The 17,638-nt window shown below is 50.9% G+C and overlaps 1 protein-coding gene across 1 annotated transcript in view; it reads left to right on the top strand.

The window, feature by feature from the left end:
- Positions 1-16,737, top strand: part of Adgrd1 (adhesion G protein-coupled receptor D1) — a 117,974-nt gene extending 101,237 nt beyond the window's left edge. The window contains exons 19-25 of the mRNA XM_041648529.1: positions 1,265-1,331; positions 2,915-2,981; positions 11,045-11,136; positions 12,906-13,032; positions 13,337-13,378; positions 13,661-13,753; positions 14,731-16,737. Coding sequence (XP_041504463.1) covers positions 1,265-1,331; positions 2,915-2,981; positions 11,045-11,136; positions 12,906-13,032; positions 13,337-13,378; positions 13,661-13,753; positions 14,731-14,826 — 584 coding nt within the window. The 3' untranslated portion in view covers positions 14,827-16,737. The remainder of the gene's footprint in view (positions 1-1,264; positions 1,332-2,914; positions 2,982-11,044; positions 11,137-12,905; positions 13,033-13,336; positions 13,379-13,660; positions 13,754-14,730) is intronic.
- Positions 16,738-17,638: the final 901 nt, after the last annotated feature.

Raw genomic sequence — 17,638 nt, 5'->3', positions numbered from 1 at the left:
ATAAATCCTATGGCCATGGGTCCCCTGTGACAGTCATGGGTCACATGCCTGAGAGCCAGGAAGGAGCCAGTCTCTGGGCCCCATAGATGTGGAGCAGAATGGCTGGCTGGAGAGTTGTGGGCTCAATCACTGGCAGCGTGGGAACTGTATATTTGATAGTCTAGTTCTAGATTATCAAGGTCCTGGTTCGCTTCCTTCCCCTGTGGCTATGGAGTGGTTTCTGTCCTCACACTCTCTTAGGGCAAGTGTCTTAGGTTTTATTGCTGTGGATAGGCACAATGACCACAGAAACTATTTTTTTTTTGGCTAGGCTTTCATTTATTCATTTATTTCTTAAAGATATAACAAAATAAGATATAATAAGATAAAACAAAAACTATCACATTGAAGAAGGATAGGACAAACCAAGAGAAGGCCCAAGAACCAGAGACTCACTCATTTTCACACCCAGAAATCCCATTAAAAATACTAAACTGGAAGTCATATATTTATAAAAATGATTTTACTTATTTATTTAATTAATTTTTTGAGATAGGATTTCTCTGTGTAACAGCCATGGCTGTCCTGAAACTAGCTCTTGTAGATCAGGCTGGCCTCAAACTCACAGAGATCTGCCTGCCTCTGCCTCCTGAGTGTTGGGACTAAAGGCATGCGCCACCACTGTCCACAAAGCAACTATTATAAAGAAAAACATTTAATTGGGGCTAACTTACAGTTTAAGATGTTTAGCCCTTATCATCGCACGATAAGGGCTACTCCCTATAGGCCAAGCATTCAAACACACAAGTCTTTGGGGGCTATTCCTATTCAAACCATCCTAGGGAGCCAACCTGTGGAATGTAGGGTGTTCCGCAGAGGCCTGGGCCTCTGCCTGCTGAATGCCCAGGACACACATCTGGTAACATACACAAAATGTCCTCAGCCACTCATACATGCTTCTTGTAAGTCAATTTGAGCTAGCTAGGAATTGTGGCCAAAACAGAGGTCACCAAGCGACCCTTCTTGTCACCATGAACCACCCTGCCCCAAGCACTGGACTGTGACAGACCCCCTAGGCTCCTTGGTAGAATGAAAAGAAGGTGCTGTGTGGGTGAGACCATCGTGTGACCTCTGGCTTAGCCTGCAAGTTCCTTGTATCTAACAGCGCTCTGGGCCCAGTGCTCAGCCATAGTCTCCATGGCACACGCCAGCTATGAGCTGAACACACATGTCTGTGGACAGAAGGGATGGAAACATGCCATGTGACACCTCCATCTCTCCGCAGGGTGCCCGCTCCTCATCTGCATTATCTCTGTGTCATCCTCTATGGACAGTTATGGGACAAGTGACAGGTAAGTGACCCTCTGTCCCCTGAACATGCCATATAATTGGCAGGCCTCCTGTAGAGGAGGATGCTGGAAGGTGCCCACAGTCTCAGATGCCCACATTCACCTGGGTGGAGAGTAAGCATCCGCTGGCTACTTCAAGCCTCTGTGTGTGTGTGTGTGTGTGTGTGTGTGTGTGTGTGTGTGTGTGTGTGCAGAATAGCAATCTTCTTATGCTCTTAGAACCAGCAATGGGAGCCAGGCGGTGGTGGCACACACCTTTAATCCCACCACTAAGGAAGCAGAGGTAGGAGGATTTCTGACTTTGAGGCTAGCCTGGTCTACAAAGCAAGTTCCAGAGCAGCCAGGACTACCCAGAGAAACCCTGTCTTGAAAACAAAAATAAAAACGAAAGCAAGCAAACAAAAAACACCAACAAAAAAGAACCTCAATATGGATGTTACAATGTTCCAGGTTTCCTTTTCTTTTTGCATCTATTTATTCAGTGTGTGTGTGTATGTGTGTGTGTGTGTGTGTAAATGTACTTGTATGCACATGCATATGTGCATGTACACACACGCCATGGCACACATGTGGAGGTCAGAGGGCACCCTTCAGAAGTCAGTCCCCTCCTTCCATGGCATGGGTCCTGGGGTTCGAACTCAGGTTGTCAAGAGGCCTGACAGAAAGTGCTTTTACCCCCGATCCTTCTGATGGGAATTTTTTAATCCACATGCTTCTTCCAGCTGCGTGGCTCTAGTCACCTGTGAAGCCCATGTCTGTGACCTTCAGGCGTTTTTCGGGTGTTAGTGACTAGCCAGCATCTGGCTGAGGGAATATGAGAATATGGAAATGAGCACAGTTGGAATGTACAGGCGGATGGGTCTTATAACCCTCACTTGGCTGGGAGGTCTGGGCTGCCCTCTTTCCTGCTGTCTCGGTGGGTCCCAGTTGTGTCATGAGGAAGGAGCATTAGTGTCCAGGATTGAGAAGATGACATTCCTAGACTCCACCCCAGCACTGGAAGGACACGGAACCCTGTGGGGAAGCCGGCCATCTTGCCTGAGTTAGGGGCCATGTCTCTGAGAACAGGTAGACTCCCACACCCTAGTCGCTGTACCCTGGCATGTTTGAGCAATTGCTGGGATGCACTGGAACTTCTCCTGTGCATGGGAATGTGTGTGTGTGTGTGTGTGTGTGTGTGTGTGTGCGCGCGCGCGTGTGTGTGTACTGGGCATGTGACCAACCAGTTCCCTGAGCCTCACTGAAGGCGCCTCCCTGGCCAGCACTTGACTTGCTCTGCAAAGACCCAAGCCAATCCATGGTATGGCTTTTGTTTATTGTGCTAATGAAACAGAAATCTACCCTGGGTTTAGGCTGAGCTCCCCAGAGGTGGCAGTCCTAGGCATCTAAGAAATCCTCTCCAAGAAAAAAACCCCTGAGGTCACCATGGAAGTGATTGGATTAAGCATGGGTGTCTTGCTGTGCCTGAAGCCAATGAATTCTTTCACTGTGCTGAGGCGTTGTTGTAGTTTCTGAGGACCACTGGGGTGGAGGTTCCTCTGTGGAGGATGGACAAGGTTACCCAGGTAACTCTCTTCTCTCCACAGCTGTTGGCTGTCACTGGGGAGCGGTGCCATTTGGGCCTTTGTGGGCCCTGCCCTGCTTGTCATTGTGGTAAGTCCCCCCACTTCATGGGCAGAGTCAGGCAGGTCAGGGAAAGAGCCACATGGACTGTTACAGGACCCTTGAGACAACACCCCAAGAAATAGCATCAAACTGACATTTATCTTTTATACTTGCTTTCTCTTTGGGGAGTTGGCTACCCATATCCTCAGGAAAGCCCTGAGTTTGTAGCAACCCCAACAAGTCCTCAGTGTACCTCACTGAGCTCAGGCCCAGAGGCCTGCCCTGGCACCCCAAGGCTGGGGTGCTAGAGGGTACTCATGAGAACCCAGCATGTAAGTGTAGACTCACATTGTGAAGTGAAGACAAGCGTCAGCGAGGACAGTCAGGGGCATAGGTACCGGTATCAGCCACATAGCTTAAAGCGGGATGCCAGCCCTTGGCTAAAGAGCTCTTTATCTTCCCTGTGGCTATTCTGTGTGGTAGGTGCCCCAGAGTTAGCGAGCAGTCATTCAGCATCCTTGTAACCATGGCTACCTCCTCCTGCTGACCCCAGTGCTTGTGTGCTGAGGCTCATTTCTGTTGGGATGTGGGAGTTCACATAGCCAACTGAGTCGTAGGGGTTGGGACACCATCACCACCCCTGCTTAGACTGAGTTATAACTGGGATCTGGAGCTTCTGCCCACCTCCCTGCTACCTTTGCATGGTGTTATGTTCTTCATGGGTCCAGCATGGGCTGTTGCTGACCAATGCCGAAGGATACCCTTTATAGAGATACATTGGCCTTCAGTAGGTTGGTTTGCTACCCCAAGATGGGGTATCCCATTTCCATCTTGATAGCAGAGTGGTATGTGGGGGGGGGGGGAGATACACACACACACACACACACACACACACACACACACACACACACCATCCTCACATCTCAGGTGACACCAGACTACACATCTCACCAGATAAAGGGTGGGATGACCTCTGGGAAATCTTGGAATGCATCTGAGGGCCACCCTCTTCCTCCATCTACACGCATACTTCAGGAAGGTCATAACCCCATCCCTCTCCTCTCCTTTTCCTGACTAGGACTCTGTGTGACCATCTCCATTCAGTGGCACTAGATGAAGTAGGTCCCTGTTAGTAAATTATAAAGGAAATTGAGGAAGATGCCAAAGGTTGGACCCGTTCTTCTTCATAGGAATTCCTCTGATGCCCTCGGGCTGATGGGCACAATGATGCCTCTCTTGGCTGGGGGTTTACAGAGGGCAGAGAATGAAATGGCATCACAGTACCCTTTGGGGCGGGGAGGCCGGGCACTGTCACTACACATGTGGCTGCTGCCAAACACGTGACCGTTGTAGTTCCTGACCGTTGTAGTTCCGGTGAGCTTGCTGTACCTTTTCCCACTGGAAGCTCTTCTCTGTGGGGTCCATAGGCCCCAGGGTCCTAGAAGTCATTTCCTCTGTTCTTGGGGGTGATGCTGGGTGTGGAGGTGGACCATGCCAGCTTTGAGGTTATCAGCCAGACTGGGTCCTGGCTGAGGTTTGGCCCAGGATCTATGTTTACAGGTCAGTTCCCTGAGGTGACTCCAAGGGCTTGGCTTCTATCCTAGGCAAACTTGCACAGCCTCTTGGGAAAAGGAGCCCAGAGGACCAGGAAGCGGTGACCCAGCAGGGAGGCTCCCAGGGTCTAGAAAGGCTCCCATTCAGTGTGGGAGTCATTTTCAAGGAGGGCTGTGAGGTCTAGACTAGGGACAAGGTGGAGCCCAGCTCCTCCAGGCTTGTCTGCAAAGAGCACTGGCCTCCACATGGGGTTCTTCCCATTAGTGGCTCTCAGTGTAGAGACCACAACATATTACAGTGCCATGGAGCTTCCCATGCCAGAGCTGTGCTGTGTCCAGGCCTACAGGAGGGCCAGCTGCCACTTTAAGTTGTTTTGGTGGCCTCATGGAGGCTTGGGCAAGAGGTTGATACCAAGTCTTCCTACTGTCTGGGGTTTATCAGAACCCCTCATCACGCCAGCCAAAATGTGAATGCATTTTCAGTAGAGATTCCCACTCCTCCACACTCCCTCTAGGTTCGGGGGCACCATCAGTGTGAAGGCACCTGTGGATAGGATGAAGAAAGGGAGGGCTTGTGTTTGAGGTCTGGCTTCTTTTCTTTCACCGTGCATCTCTGGCTGTCCTGTCTCTGTAGACCAGGCAGGCCTTGAACTCACAGAGATCCTCCTGTCTCTGCCTCTCTGAGTGCTGGAATTAAAGGCATGCACCACCATTATCCGGCTGGGTCAGCCATTCTTAACCTCAGAAATGGAAGTCCTCAGTCATACCATGTGATGTTTAAAGCTTGTCCTGTCGGTGGGGGATTGAATGGCCTTCTCCCAGGGGCCCCCTAAGACAATCAGAAAACACAGACATTTACATTATGATTCATGACAGAAACAAAATTACAGTTATGAAGTAGCAACGGAAATAATTTTTATGGTTAGGGCTCACACGTTGTGCGGAACTGTATTAATGGGTCACACATTAGGAAGGCTGAGAATCACTGCTCTAAGGGCTCCATGGTAAAGGACAGGGTTGGTTGCGTGCGACAGACATGACCACGCCTACTTTGAGGTCAGGCTTTGGGCCACAGCCGCACCCGCTGATTTACAATGTGTCTGCAGCTGTTCTGATTGCAGTGCCGAGACACTCTGCAGCAGACACTGCAGCCTTCAGAGCCCCAAGTATTTACAACCCAGCCCTTGGCAGAAAGAGGTAGCCAATCTCTGGTGTGAGGCACACCGTGGCCAGTCCTGCTGACTGCCAGGCCTCAGACTTGGTGCTGGGGTAAGAGGTGGAATGGCATTTTCGTGTCCCGCCCCCTGCCCCCCGAAGATGGAGTGGTTTGCGCCCTCCTGAGCCATGCCCTCATTCACCCAGTGGTTCTCTGCCTTACTTCCAAATGAAGGAAGCAAGTTTTGGATGTCAAGCGTGGCCTGACCCCATTTGTGTAAAAGCTCTCCATGGGCACTTATTCTCATGCAAGTGGGAAATGGCTGAGAAAATGTGGGACGGATACTCCCAAATGGCGGCTCCCTGGGGAGCAGTGTGGGACTACCTCCCCAAGCTTAGACTTTATATGCATTAAAAAAAAAAAAACACCCTGCACGCTGGCACAGTTTTCAAGATTTATTTTTATTATTTTTAATGTTGTGGATGTACGCATCTTTGCTCGGGTTTGTGCCCGTGAGTGTGAGTGCAGGAGCCCGTGGAGGCTGGAAGCACCGTATTCCTCGGAGCAGGAGTTACAGTCGGTTATGAGACCCCCGGTGTCGCTGCTGGGAACCAGCCTCAGGTCCTTTGCAAGAGCAGTGCATGCTCTTAATGGCAGAACCCCCTTTCCAGCCCGGTTTTGGAGACAAGGTTTCTCCGTGTGGCCCCGGCTGTTCTGAGACTCACTCTGTAGACCATGCTGGCCTCGAACCCGGAGATCCACCTGCCTCCCTGGTGCGGGGATTAAAAGGGTGTGCCACCACCACCCGGCTGGTTTGCAAATTTCTCAAGTAGAGTTATTTTATAAAGTAGGATATGTGTGTCAGAAGGTGTAGTTTTACTTGTTCTAGCGAGGGCTAGGCTGCAGGTGTGGGAGGTTGTGCACAGTAGCTGGCCACTGAGTCCTAGAGCTAAAGAGAAAGCAGAACTGAGCCCCCAGCATCAGGACCCATTATCCCACTTAATGATGCTAAATGAAGCCCTGTCCAATGGATCAGAAATTCCCCCAGGACTTCATCTGCTCAAGATCTTGCAAGAAAGTACCACAGACCAGGGGCTTGAATGAAGGAAATTATTCTCTTACTGTTCCAGAAGCCAGCTATCTGAAATCAAAAGCTCAGCGGGTCAGTTCCCCTGGTTCCCTCTCTCCTTGGCCATTTGCCTGTGGGAGGCCATAGCTCTGTTTGAGTATAACCCATACAAGTGACCTCAGTTTAATATATCACCTCTCTGAATGCCCCACCTCAAAACGCTGTGAAAGTCTGTGGTTATGCAGTAGAAGCTTGGCCACAAGGGAATGCAGGTTAGCTCAAGGAGCAAGGACACTACCATCCCCCACGAAGAAGAGAGAATTCATGAAGAGAATGGGTACTGCAGACTGTGGCCCACGGTGGATTGGGCTGGTCCTGTCTCAACAAGGAGAGGAGAACAGTGCCTCCAGGTATAAGAAAGAGAAGGAGTCTGGTACTCAAAATCCTTGTCTTTCCCGAGAAGCCAAGTATAGACACATGAGTAAGTAGATGCAGATGCAGAGCTACAGGCACATAGATCCTCAGATCCACAAGGCTATAGGCTCCTAGATCCATAGATCTACAGACCTACAGGTTCATACGTATATAAATACACAGAGCTACAGTTCCACGGAGCTACAGGTCCAGATAGATAGATAGATAGATAGATAGATGCAGACAGAACTACAGGTCCATAGATTCATAGCTACAGACACAGAATTATAGGCACATAGATATATAAAGCTATGGGCACATAGATCCATGATTACACAGAAATACAGGCACGTAGACACATTATAGACAAAGCTATAGGCACATAGATCCACATCTATACAGAGCTATAGGCACATAAGTCCAGAGCCACATACAAGGCTGTGGCTTTAGAGTTCTTAGGCAGACACAGACACAGGAATTCTGGGACACAGTGTAGCACTGGGAACACTATAAATTGTGTATATGTGTGCAGATGTGGATAGCTTCTTCTCCCTGTAAAACGCTGGTGCACATCCCAAAGTTTTTCCACAAACTCCTAGATGACTCTGAGCTGACAGAGCTGCAGAGCCTGGCCCAACCCCAGAGGCTTCACTTCACCTACCATGCCTCCTTTGTTCCCCAGAGGCCACCATAATCTTTTCCTGGGTCATGTTGGCCTGTGATCGGCTTTAGGTTTGACTGCCTGGTGTGCAGTTTTCCTCTTCTATTCTGAAATACAGTTTGGAATTGTACCTTTATTATTTGTCCTCAATAGTTTGTCCTCATCCTGACGGGCCACGCAAATTGCTGCAAACCCCTGACAGTCACGTTACACAGCATCTCAACCAAACCAGGCCTCCCTAATTCTGCTAGAACGTGGGCCAGAGCGAGCAGAACGGAGCCAAGAGGCCACCCTGTTTTGTAGTTCTGTGAAATTCTAGATTATGTTGTCTGTAAGCCACTAGCTTGAATTCCTACACAGACGCAGGGTCAGCCTCTCCTGGTGCCACAGCTGCCAGGATGGTCCTGGCACAGCAATAGATGCAAACCCACAGATGTGGATAAGTCGCTACAAATATGGTGGACCAGGTCAAGGTCCTAGGCTGTGTGGAGGGCAGAAATCAAAAACAGAGAAACATAAAAAAAAAAATAGAAATTGTGTTGAGTGGGGGATGGAGCAATATAAGCAGCCGTGCTGGTGCTGAAACACTGTGGTTCTTGAGCAGTTCAGTCAAAAAGTCCTGAAGTTACCGCCTGTTACATTTGCACGTGTGTGAAACGCTGTATCATGAGTTGGTGGCCCTGTTGGCAGCCTGGTTTAGGAAGCAAGACTGGGAACATGAAGCTATACCTCTGGTCTTTGATCTGAGATCTGGAATGGAGCCTACTTTTCTAGTGTGTGGAGGAGGAGCTGTGACTGTGAGCTCAAGTGACCTGCTGGTCATGATGCGGTTTCTCAGCTCACATGAGGAGCTGGCTAGTATAACCTCTGACGTCACACAAGGTATCAGAATCCCTTCCACAGGCAGCATCCCAGTGGCCCGTCCCCAGGCCCACTGCTACCCCTGAATCACTAGAACCTAGCCCAGCTATATAGCTTTGGGACCCCACCCCAGGGACGCTGTTGATGTATGTGTTCACTAAAAATGGGTTTCAAGTGATTTTCCTTTTAATTTATAATTGTTTCAAATTAAAAAGTAGTCAGACAATATATGAAAAATATGAATATATGAACAATCTTTGCCCACGTCCACTCCTGCATCCCCCAGTATCAACTCTCTTCAAGGGAGCAGGCTTGGTACTAGCTTCCCCATCACCAAGGGCTTTCTTCAGACTGGGTACCTCCATCTATATCTTTATTCCAGTAGTGTCTCCTTCAGGGGATACAGGGCCTTGGAGCTATAGGCAGGAAAAGGGACCATGACTGTGTCACAGGTCTAACCTATAGAGAGCCCCGCAGGCCACATCTGTAGTCCACTGGTGCATAGCCAATTTGCTTCCAATCATCAGCCAACAGCCTTTGCAGGTGTGTGAGGTAGTTAAGCTATAAATTCCCAAACTGAAAGGGGGAGGCTGGCAGCATGCCAACGAGAAAGGAAATTGCTCTCCCCTCCCCCCGAATCAGGGGGGACAGCAGGAAGAATTGTGTTATTAGAAACCCAGCACCCTGGAAAGGAACTGAAAGGATACAAACAAAAAGGCATTTATTAATTGCTCTCCCCACCTATTCTACTGAATCTCAGGATGATCAGAAGGGTCCGTGACTTTGTGAGCTGGGGTTGTTCCCTCTCCACTCTCTCTTGGGGACACAGTGGGTACTCTGTAAGATATGGGGGCATATAGCCTGGGGCACTATGACTGAAGACAGCAGGATGCTTGCAGGTGTCAATGGCCGTAGTGGTCTGAGGTGACGCCCCTGCCCATTGAATCAGTCGCCACAAGTAGCTCACTCCGACTTCTGTCGCTGTCCGACTTGGAGCACAACTGAGTCTAAAAGCCAGCAGCCCGCCACTCCCACCGTCTCTTCTTGCTCCTGTCAAATGTGGTTTTCTGGCCACTGTCACCAGTTGTGGGAAGGCTGGAGGGCAGCTGAATTACTGGACGCTGCGTGACACTGTGCTAGCTGGTTATGCATTAACCTTTCTCATCTTCTCCGACCTCGGGAGACTCTGTTGTTACCCAGGGCAACAAGGCACCAGGGGAAAGTGATGGTTAAGCTTTTGTTCATGTCTGACAGTAGCATAAGCAAGAGTCTAGACAGGACAGGCAAGGTACCCACGGTGCCTCATTTTCCCGGCGGAGCACAGACCCAGAATTGTCTCTGCTGAAAACCTTTAACAAAAGGCTCCCGATGACGGATGGGAGCCGGGAGGAGGCAGAGGGAGAGGGCTGCAGTGGAAAAGTACCAGCTGGAATCCGAGAGGGGAAAGCATCCCAAGTCCCCCCAAATCAGAGGGTTCAGAGGGGTCTCAGAATGGACTGGGACACAGTCACCTTGGCTACGGATGCAGGCATGTTGCTGCAAGGCTGTGGGGGTCAGAGGTCTTGACTGCAGGCCTCTCCAGGTGTGCCTGGTCTGGCAGTGCACAAGGCTGGACAGGCTAACAGCGTCCCTGGGAGGCCTGATGGCAAAAGCTCTGTCAGTTCTAAGGTCACGAGCCTGGAGCTGGCTTCCTAATGACCATGAAGATTTTAGCACTTAAGGGAACGGGCTCTGGCTACGAGTATGGCTCTCCCAACCCACTGGAGGTCCCTCAAGCAGAAAGAGACTGTGAGTCATTCCCCCGGCTAGTCACACCATGCCCCTTAGCAGTTAAGATTCAAGAGAGCTGCCAGGAGGGGAGGAGCTGGGTTAGAGCAGAGACCCCTTACTGCTGGCCCAGCATGAAAGCCACCCAGCATGTCCCATGTCCCCACCCTGCAGCAGAGGCAGTGCTGGGTACAGATGACACTCCCTACTGCTGTGGCTTTCAAACATCACACGGTATGTGCGTGGTGAGAGCCAGCTGCCATGTAAGGGCTGGACATATGAGGTATCTACTCTTTCCCCGGTCAGTTTGCCCCAGCCAATCTTTCTCACTTCGTGGGAAGCAGAGATTCCCAAGACCCACAGAGGTGTCCAGGGTCAGACGGAGTGAGCAAGCATGAGATGAGCTCTGACTGACTCATTTGACCCCAAAGGTCACCCTCATGCTTCCTGCCATGATGCTTGCGGGACAGGCTTAGGTGGCATCTGTCTTGCTGAAAGCCCAGAGAATTGCCTTGAACCTGTCCCAGCTGTGTTCCCTGTTGGTGGAGGAGTGGCTACCGTGGGGCATGTCCCTGTGTCCTGTGGGTGGACTCTGCCTCTCACTGTCTCCCTCTCTCTCCTCTCTCGCAGGTCAACATTGTCATTTTGGTAGCTGTGACAAGGGTCATCTCCCACATCAGCACCGACAACTACAAGATACACGGGGACCCTAGTGCCTTCAAGTAAGTTGACCCCGAGTGTCCACACCCCACTGCACTGCCCATGAGTGCCACTTGAGGCTTTAAGAGGGACAAGGTTGCTTCCCGGGACCAGCATCTGAGTCTTTGTCTGGCTCTGCATTCTCAAGACCTGCTTGGCCGGTCTTGGTTGGTTTGGGTCCTTATTGCACTCCTTACTCCTGGTGACTCAAGATAAGATCTTAATGCAGCCGTATGAATATGTCCTCTGGGGGCTTCTCCAGTCAGAATCAGAGACAGCTAGAGGGAGGGGAAATGAAAATTCTAGAGATGGAAATTTGACTTCTAGTTCCAGCAGCAATGGGCCTCTCTGCTCTTCACTTCCTTCACAGCGGAAAGGGACTATCAGGGCCCTCTTCTTGGGATACCATGTGAGGGAACATTCTAGAAAGCCGTGTTTCACACTCACTGGACTACCACTAAAGGAGAAGGAGTCTTTGGAAGTACCACACCTCTCATGGACCTGACATGCCAATTGAGGTTGCCTGGGTTCCTGGTGTTTATCTACTGGGGTCTGCCAATGGCAAATGTCAGAAATACCTACAGCAACTGGGTGGGGCAGGAGACACAGTGACCACAAGTCCTGAGCCCATAAGATACCCCATACATGGAGATACATCCTCCTGGGCTCAGTTCCCATTCCTTGAACGGGCTTCATGCCCAAATCCATACTCCCCGCTCCGACCAGATGTAGAACAGCGTGGCCAGTGTCCTCTTTGGGAGAGTGTCTTCCTTCCTGTTTGGTGTGTGGGGGGGGGATACTATGGTGATCATGGCCAGGCCTTGTGCCCAGTGGAATGGGATTCACTCCTGGGACTCATGAACCTAAGACTCATAGTCCTCCTTGACCATAGGGAACTGTCAGCATCCTGAACCCTAAGGATCACGGCTGAGAGCCCCCTCACAGGCGGTTTGGGAGCTCCTGCAATAACAACTGGGGTGCCAGGCTACTGGTATCCTGTAAGCTACTTTAAAAACAGTGTATTGAGCAAAAAAAAAAAAAAAAACAAAAAAAAAACAAAAAAAACCCAAACAAACAAACAAACAAAAAAACTATGAACAGGCAACAGCAAATCAATGAGATAATTATTCTAAGCCCCATAAATTAACTTGACAAGTGGCAGCTCTCTTGGGCTTTTTCCGCCTCTGGGACCTTCTAGGCTGTGCCTGAATGAGGAAGCACATTCAGGAGCATCAGGAGCACTTCCTGTCCACTTTCCTCTGAGGGGTAGGGGATCCTGGGTCTGTCCCCTGCCCACTGTGGCCTGACCAGGATGGGGGCTGTTCTTTCTCACTCCACATTCAGCCCTAAGGCCTTCAGTGGTCAGGGTCACCATCCTTACCCAGCTTTCATACCCAGCCTAGGTTTTTGTTCCTATCTTAACCTGGCCCCTGTAGTACCAAGGTTGGCACTGTGTCCAGGACATATGCAATCCTACCACCCCCATTCTACCCACCATCTCTCCCAGAGCTCACCAGGGAGGTCGCTTCCCCCCTACATCTCTCTGCAGAAGCACCACCAAGTGCTGGCCCTATCTGGGCTCCAGGGGCTTCAGGTATAAGTGTACTCTGGGAAGGCAGATTGGCACTTGCAGAGCTACAGTGACAAGCACTATGCCCTCAAGTGTCCACAGACAACCCAATCTCATTCCCCACTGAGTCATTTCTTCTCCCTGCAGACTTGGCACCCCAAGGCCCTCCTGGTCTAGTCTGCCTTCCCACTGCTAACATGAATGCCACCTCCCTTGTTCCAGGTTGACAGCCAAAGCTGTTGCTGTGTTGCTACCCATTCTGGGAACCTCATGGGTGTTTGGAGTGCTTGCTGTCAGTGACCGGGCCCTGGTCTTCCAATACATGTTTGCTGTGCTCAACTCCTTGCAGGTAAGGGGAGCCTGCAGGCCAACAGGTTGGCAGCATGGTCTGCTCCCATCATCCCTGTTGGGTGTGAACACCAAGGTGCAGCTAAGGCAATCTGGTGTCCTCTGCTTGGAACTGGGATGGTGATCAGGGTCTTAGGCTGATTTGAGCCATCTGGAAATTTCCCCTTTTCTGGGGCTGCAAGCCTAAGGCTCCAGGTCACGGCAAACCTCCTACAGTGACCTGTGCTCATGTCACCATCAGAATTGAGGGTTGGGGGGACCTTGTGTCATGCGTGGCTCTGACGCTCTCTCCCCTTCCTTCCCAGGGCCTTTTCATCTTCCTTTTTCACTGTCTCCTAAACTCAGAGGTACGTCTATCCCACCCCGTCACAGCTCCAAGTGGCTTCTCACTTCCATGAGGGCACAGAGAAGGGCAGTGTTGTCTAGGGTGATACAACCCTTGTCAGGCCCTCCTTAGGAACCACTGGCTCTGATGTTGATACTGTACCAACTTTGATGCCCTGCCCTTGTGTGGGGTGCTTGGGGCTCAGGACAGAGTAAGTCTCTAAAGGCTGTTGGCAACGACCCCTGAGCATTTGCTTTGCCAACCTCTGGAGTTCCCGCTAAGGCTCCTTCTTCTGCCTTTGAAGGTGAGAGCTGCCTTCAAGCACAAGACCAAGGTGTGGTCCCTCACGAGCAGCTCTGGCCGTACCACAAGCACGAAGCCCTTCAGTTCCGATATCGTGAGTACAATGCTTCAGGTCTTCCTGAGCCCCTTCCCTGGCTTTACTAAGCCAGTTCCAAGTGCCTTCCTCCACCCCCTCACCATCCTCAGGTTAAACCCTGAACCAGCAAACCTGGACATCAACCTGGCTGCAAGCCTGCTTTGCAGACAGACATAGCCTCTGCTTAACGCAGGATGCATGCTGCTTTCAAGCCATTGTTTAAATGCAGAGCTCCACCCACTGCGCCCTCTTCTTCAGGCTCCTGGAAGGGTTGTAGACGCAGTCCACTTCTCTGCCATTTACTAACCCCTTGCAGTTCTCAACCTCCCTAATGCTGCGACCCTTTAATGCAGTTCCTCATGTTGTGACCACCCCCGCAGCCATTAAATTATTTTCATTGCTGCTTTGTAACTGTAATTTTGCTATGGTTATGAGTCTATGACTCGTATGTAAATATCAGATACACAGGTATCTGATAGGCAACCTCCAAAGGGGTCGAGACCCACAGGTTGAGAACGACCGCTCTAGGGTTTCCTCCTTAGATGGCAGTAGGTAAAAGTGTCGCTGACTTATGGCCAAACTCCCACCTCAGCCATTTGCCTAATGGCCATTGTCTATCCGCTTCAGGGGAATAAACAACTCAAGAGAGCAAAGATGAAGCTTAGCTTTGTCTAACAGCCCCACCCCCACATACGTACGCACGCGCACACACACACACACACACACACACACACACACACACACACACGTTTGGCATGTATGGCATGTTCCACGAAGAGAGTGCACCTGGCTGACTGGTAATGAGCAAAGAACCTGGTCTTGGTGGGCTAGGAACCTGCATGGGTTCGGTCTGGACTCTTTGGGTGTTCAGAGCCTGTGTCTCAGAAGTGGGACCACAGATCCTCACATGGTCCCCGACCCAAAGCTTTTTGTAGTCACATGGAATGAACTCTATCTCTTGAAATTATCTTCACACCTCCCTTTGTGTTTTGTAGGTCAACGGGACCCGGCCAGGCACGGCATCTACAAAGTTAAGCCCATGGGACAAGAGCAGTCATTCTGCCCACCGTGTGGACCTATCCGCTGTGTGATCAGGCTGGCTGCCACTCAAAACGAGTGCCTTCCCCGTAGCAGAGAAAAATGCACACCCTGCCTCCATCATGGGTCCCTTTCCTTGCTGCCTCGGCCTGGGTTTACAGCCCCGAGCTATGACTGTGCAGAGTGTCTCCCTAGCACTGCAAGTTGACTCAGGGGGGTGTGGCCAGCGATGATGTGGCCCTTCTTCCCTGATGCGGTAGGCACTTCTGTCCTCTGTGGACCCCAGAGCACAAAGAAGTCTTTGGTGACACCTAAGTGTAAACCTCCCTTGTTACCCTGTGCACAGAGCACCACACCAGCAAGGCTGTGGTAAATGAGGCCTAAGGATGCAGCCGCAAGAGGGCATAGCCTCAGCCAGGACTCGGAGTCCTGAGGGATATTTCAGCTCCTGTGTGCCTCCAAAGGGTCAACAGAGGTAGCAGGGTTATGTGGGGGAATGAGGCCAGCACCAATTGGAATGAACATCTTCATGTAAGGGGCCACTAATTGGGCCACCTCTCACCCTTGCAGTACACCAGTTCTGGGGTCTCTGCCTTTGCCTGTCTGGAGTCACCCACTCTCCTGTGTATGGAGTCTTGTGAAGACAGCCTAACGGAGCCACTGCTTAGGAACTGACTCAGCCTATTTCTAGCAAGCTGTGCCTCGCTGGACCTAAAGTCAGTCTTAAAAAGCCTTTTCAGACACAAGCCTCCCTACTGTCTCCTGCCTCCTCCGGGGCTGAGACCCCATGCTGGGCATCCACCTGCATCCTCCTGGTTTTCTGCGGGTGCAGCTATCCCTGTGGACTGCTTTCCCTGCTGGATGTCCCTCATGTCACACATCAAGCCAACCACACTGCGGAGACTGATTTTTTCCCATTAGTGACCGTACCAAGTCTCCACTGCTAGGCAGGGTGGCCACTGGAGGTATGACTTAGCCCTGGGAGGTGACAACTGCTTGTCAGCAAGATCTTCGTGTGGGTGGGGATCACGGAGAATAATGGAACAGGCTGTGAAGGTCCAACTAGCCTAAATTGTCTTAGGACAGGAACCTAAGTGTCTGTGACACGCACAGCCCAGAGGACCAGTCTGGCCCTGATACTGGAAAACCCTCACTTCCCATGACATCCCTGAGCTCCTATCTGCCCCCTCCCCCGCCCACTTTCTTGCCTTTAGTTTCCACTCAGTTCTATGGATCTTTTTGGCTTAAATTGTTTCCTTTTCTTTTCTCCACTGTAATGAAACGGAGCCAGGGCCTGGCATAGCTAGGCAAGCACTCCACACTGAGCCACACCCAGCCCCTAAGTGACAGCCCTCATGCAGGCATCTCTTCCAGAAGCCATGAGGCCATAAGACTCGAATTTGTGCTGTCCAAGCCAGGACTTAAATCTATCAGCCAACTGGGTCCCTGTGACCCTCCTGCAGCCCCTTTGGCCATGCTGAGACTCTGTGCTCAGTGACAAGTCCCGCCTATAGAATGTGTGTGGTCACTGCTCAGCATCTCACTACTCCTCAAACCAGACACCAGTGACCCAGCATCCGACCTGCCCTGCTGAGCTCCCAGTAGTGAGAACACTGTATCCCTGCCGCGTGTGCTGGGCTTCCACTGAGGCAAGGCAGGCCAGGGCTGGCTTTACTTCCCATGGGATGCTCAGTTTCTGGCTCTTTGGTAATACTCGCTCTCACGTAGCTGATATATCGAGAGAAGTGAAGAGCAGACCCTGTCTCGGCTTCCCTTTCCCAGTGAGTAAGAGAGCGCGGTTTATTTATAGACTACCGACTTTGGCTTCTGCAATCATTTATTATCTGTGTGTAATTTGGCCCCACATAAATTAGAAAGAATGGTGTGTGTGAGAAGTTACGGCAGAGGGGAGATGATGAGTTGCTGCTATCGTGAAGACATGTTGCGATTTTGATGAAATAAACTCTTAATGTCCTTAACTAGAGTGTCGGGCTTCGCAATCTGTGCTTAGTGGCACCTGAACATGATGCTGTCTCAAAAGCCCCAGTGCCTACTGTATACCCGGTATATTCCAGCCCAGGGGTCTCTATCCAGGGGTGGGTGGGAGCACCCCAGGGCAGATGGCAGGCTCGAGAAGGAAGGGAACCACAGACTGGGCTGTCTGGCTTGGGTCTTTCTAGGCTGTTTGCTGCAGTAGACAGTCCTTCCACATGCATTTCCCTCACTGGCTGCAACCTGCTGCTTCTTTATTCTGCTAAAATTAGCTCTTGGTGGCAGGGGAAGGTTTGGGCTAATGCTGGAGAGTTTGGTTGATGTGCAGCCTAGCAGGTGTTTGATTTCACCAGCCTCGCTTACAGTAGGTCCAGCCCTTCTCATTGGCCGGCGGGTTGTGACTTACAGTCCTAGTAAGAGATTAAAAGCAACAGTGATCGTCAAACTATAGCAATGTCAGGAGAGACATGACTCTGATATTTCTCTTAAGGCACTATGCTTGTGTTTTCTTCCTGGGAGGATGGGAGGTGGCACAGTGCCTGTGAGACCAGATGAGATGTGCCGATGACCTGAGCATCATAGTGTAGCATTAGCCTCCTAGATAAGCCTGATTTGAACCAATCATTGTTGATCTCATGACCAAGGCTGCTGAGTGATTGGCAGGTAGAAGCCAATACGGCATGGATGTGACAGACCAACAAGCAGGGGGCATGTACAGTGTGGATGCTGTACACTAATGGGTCGATCCTATATGTAGTGGGGCATGTGCTAGACGGACGGGCAGGAAGCATCACGTGGTGCGGATGCTTCCAGCTAACAGGCAGGAGGCATGCATGACATGGACACACTAGACAGACGGAAGATCCACATTCC

The sequence above is a fragment of the Microtus oregoni genome, unplaced genomic scaffold, assembly GCF_018167655.1.
Source record: "Microtus oregoni isolate MIOR12 unplaced genomic scaffold, Mior012 000003F_ref0000135, whole genome shotgun sequence".
NCBI lineage: Eukaryota > Metazoa > Chordata > Mammalia > Rodentia > Cricetidae > Microtus > Microtus oregoni.
The sequence above is the reverse complement of the archived record's forward strand: the minus strand, read 5'-3'. Positions and strand labels throughout refer to the sequence as shown.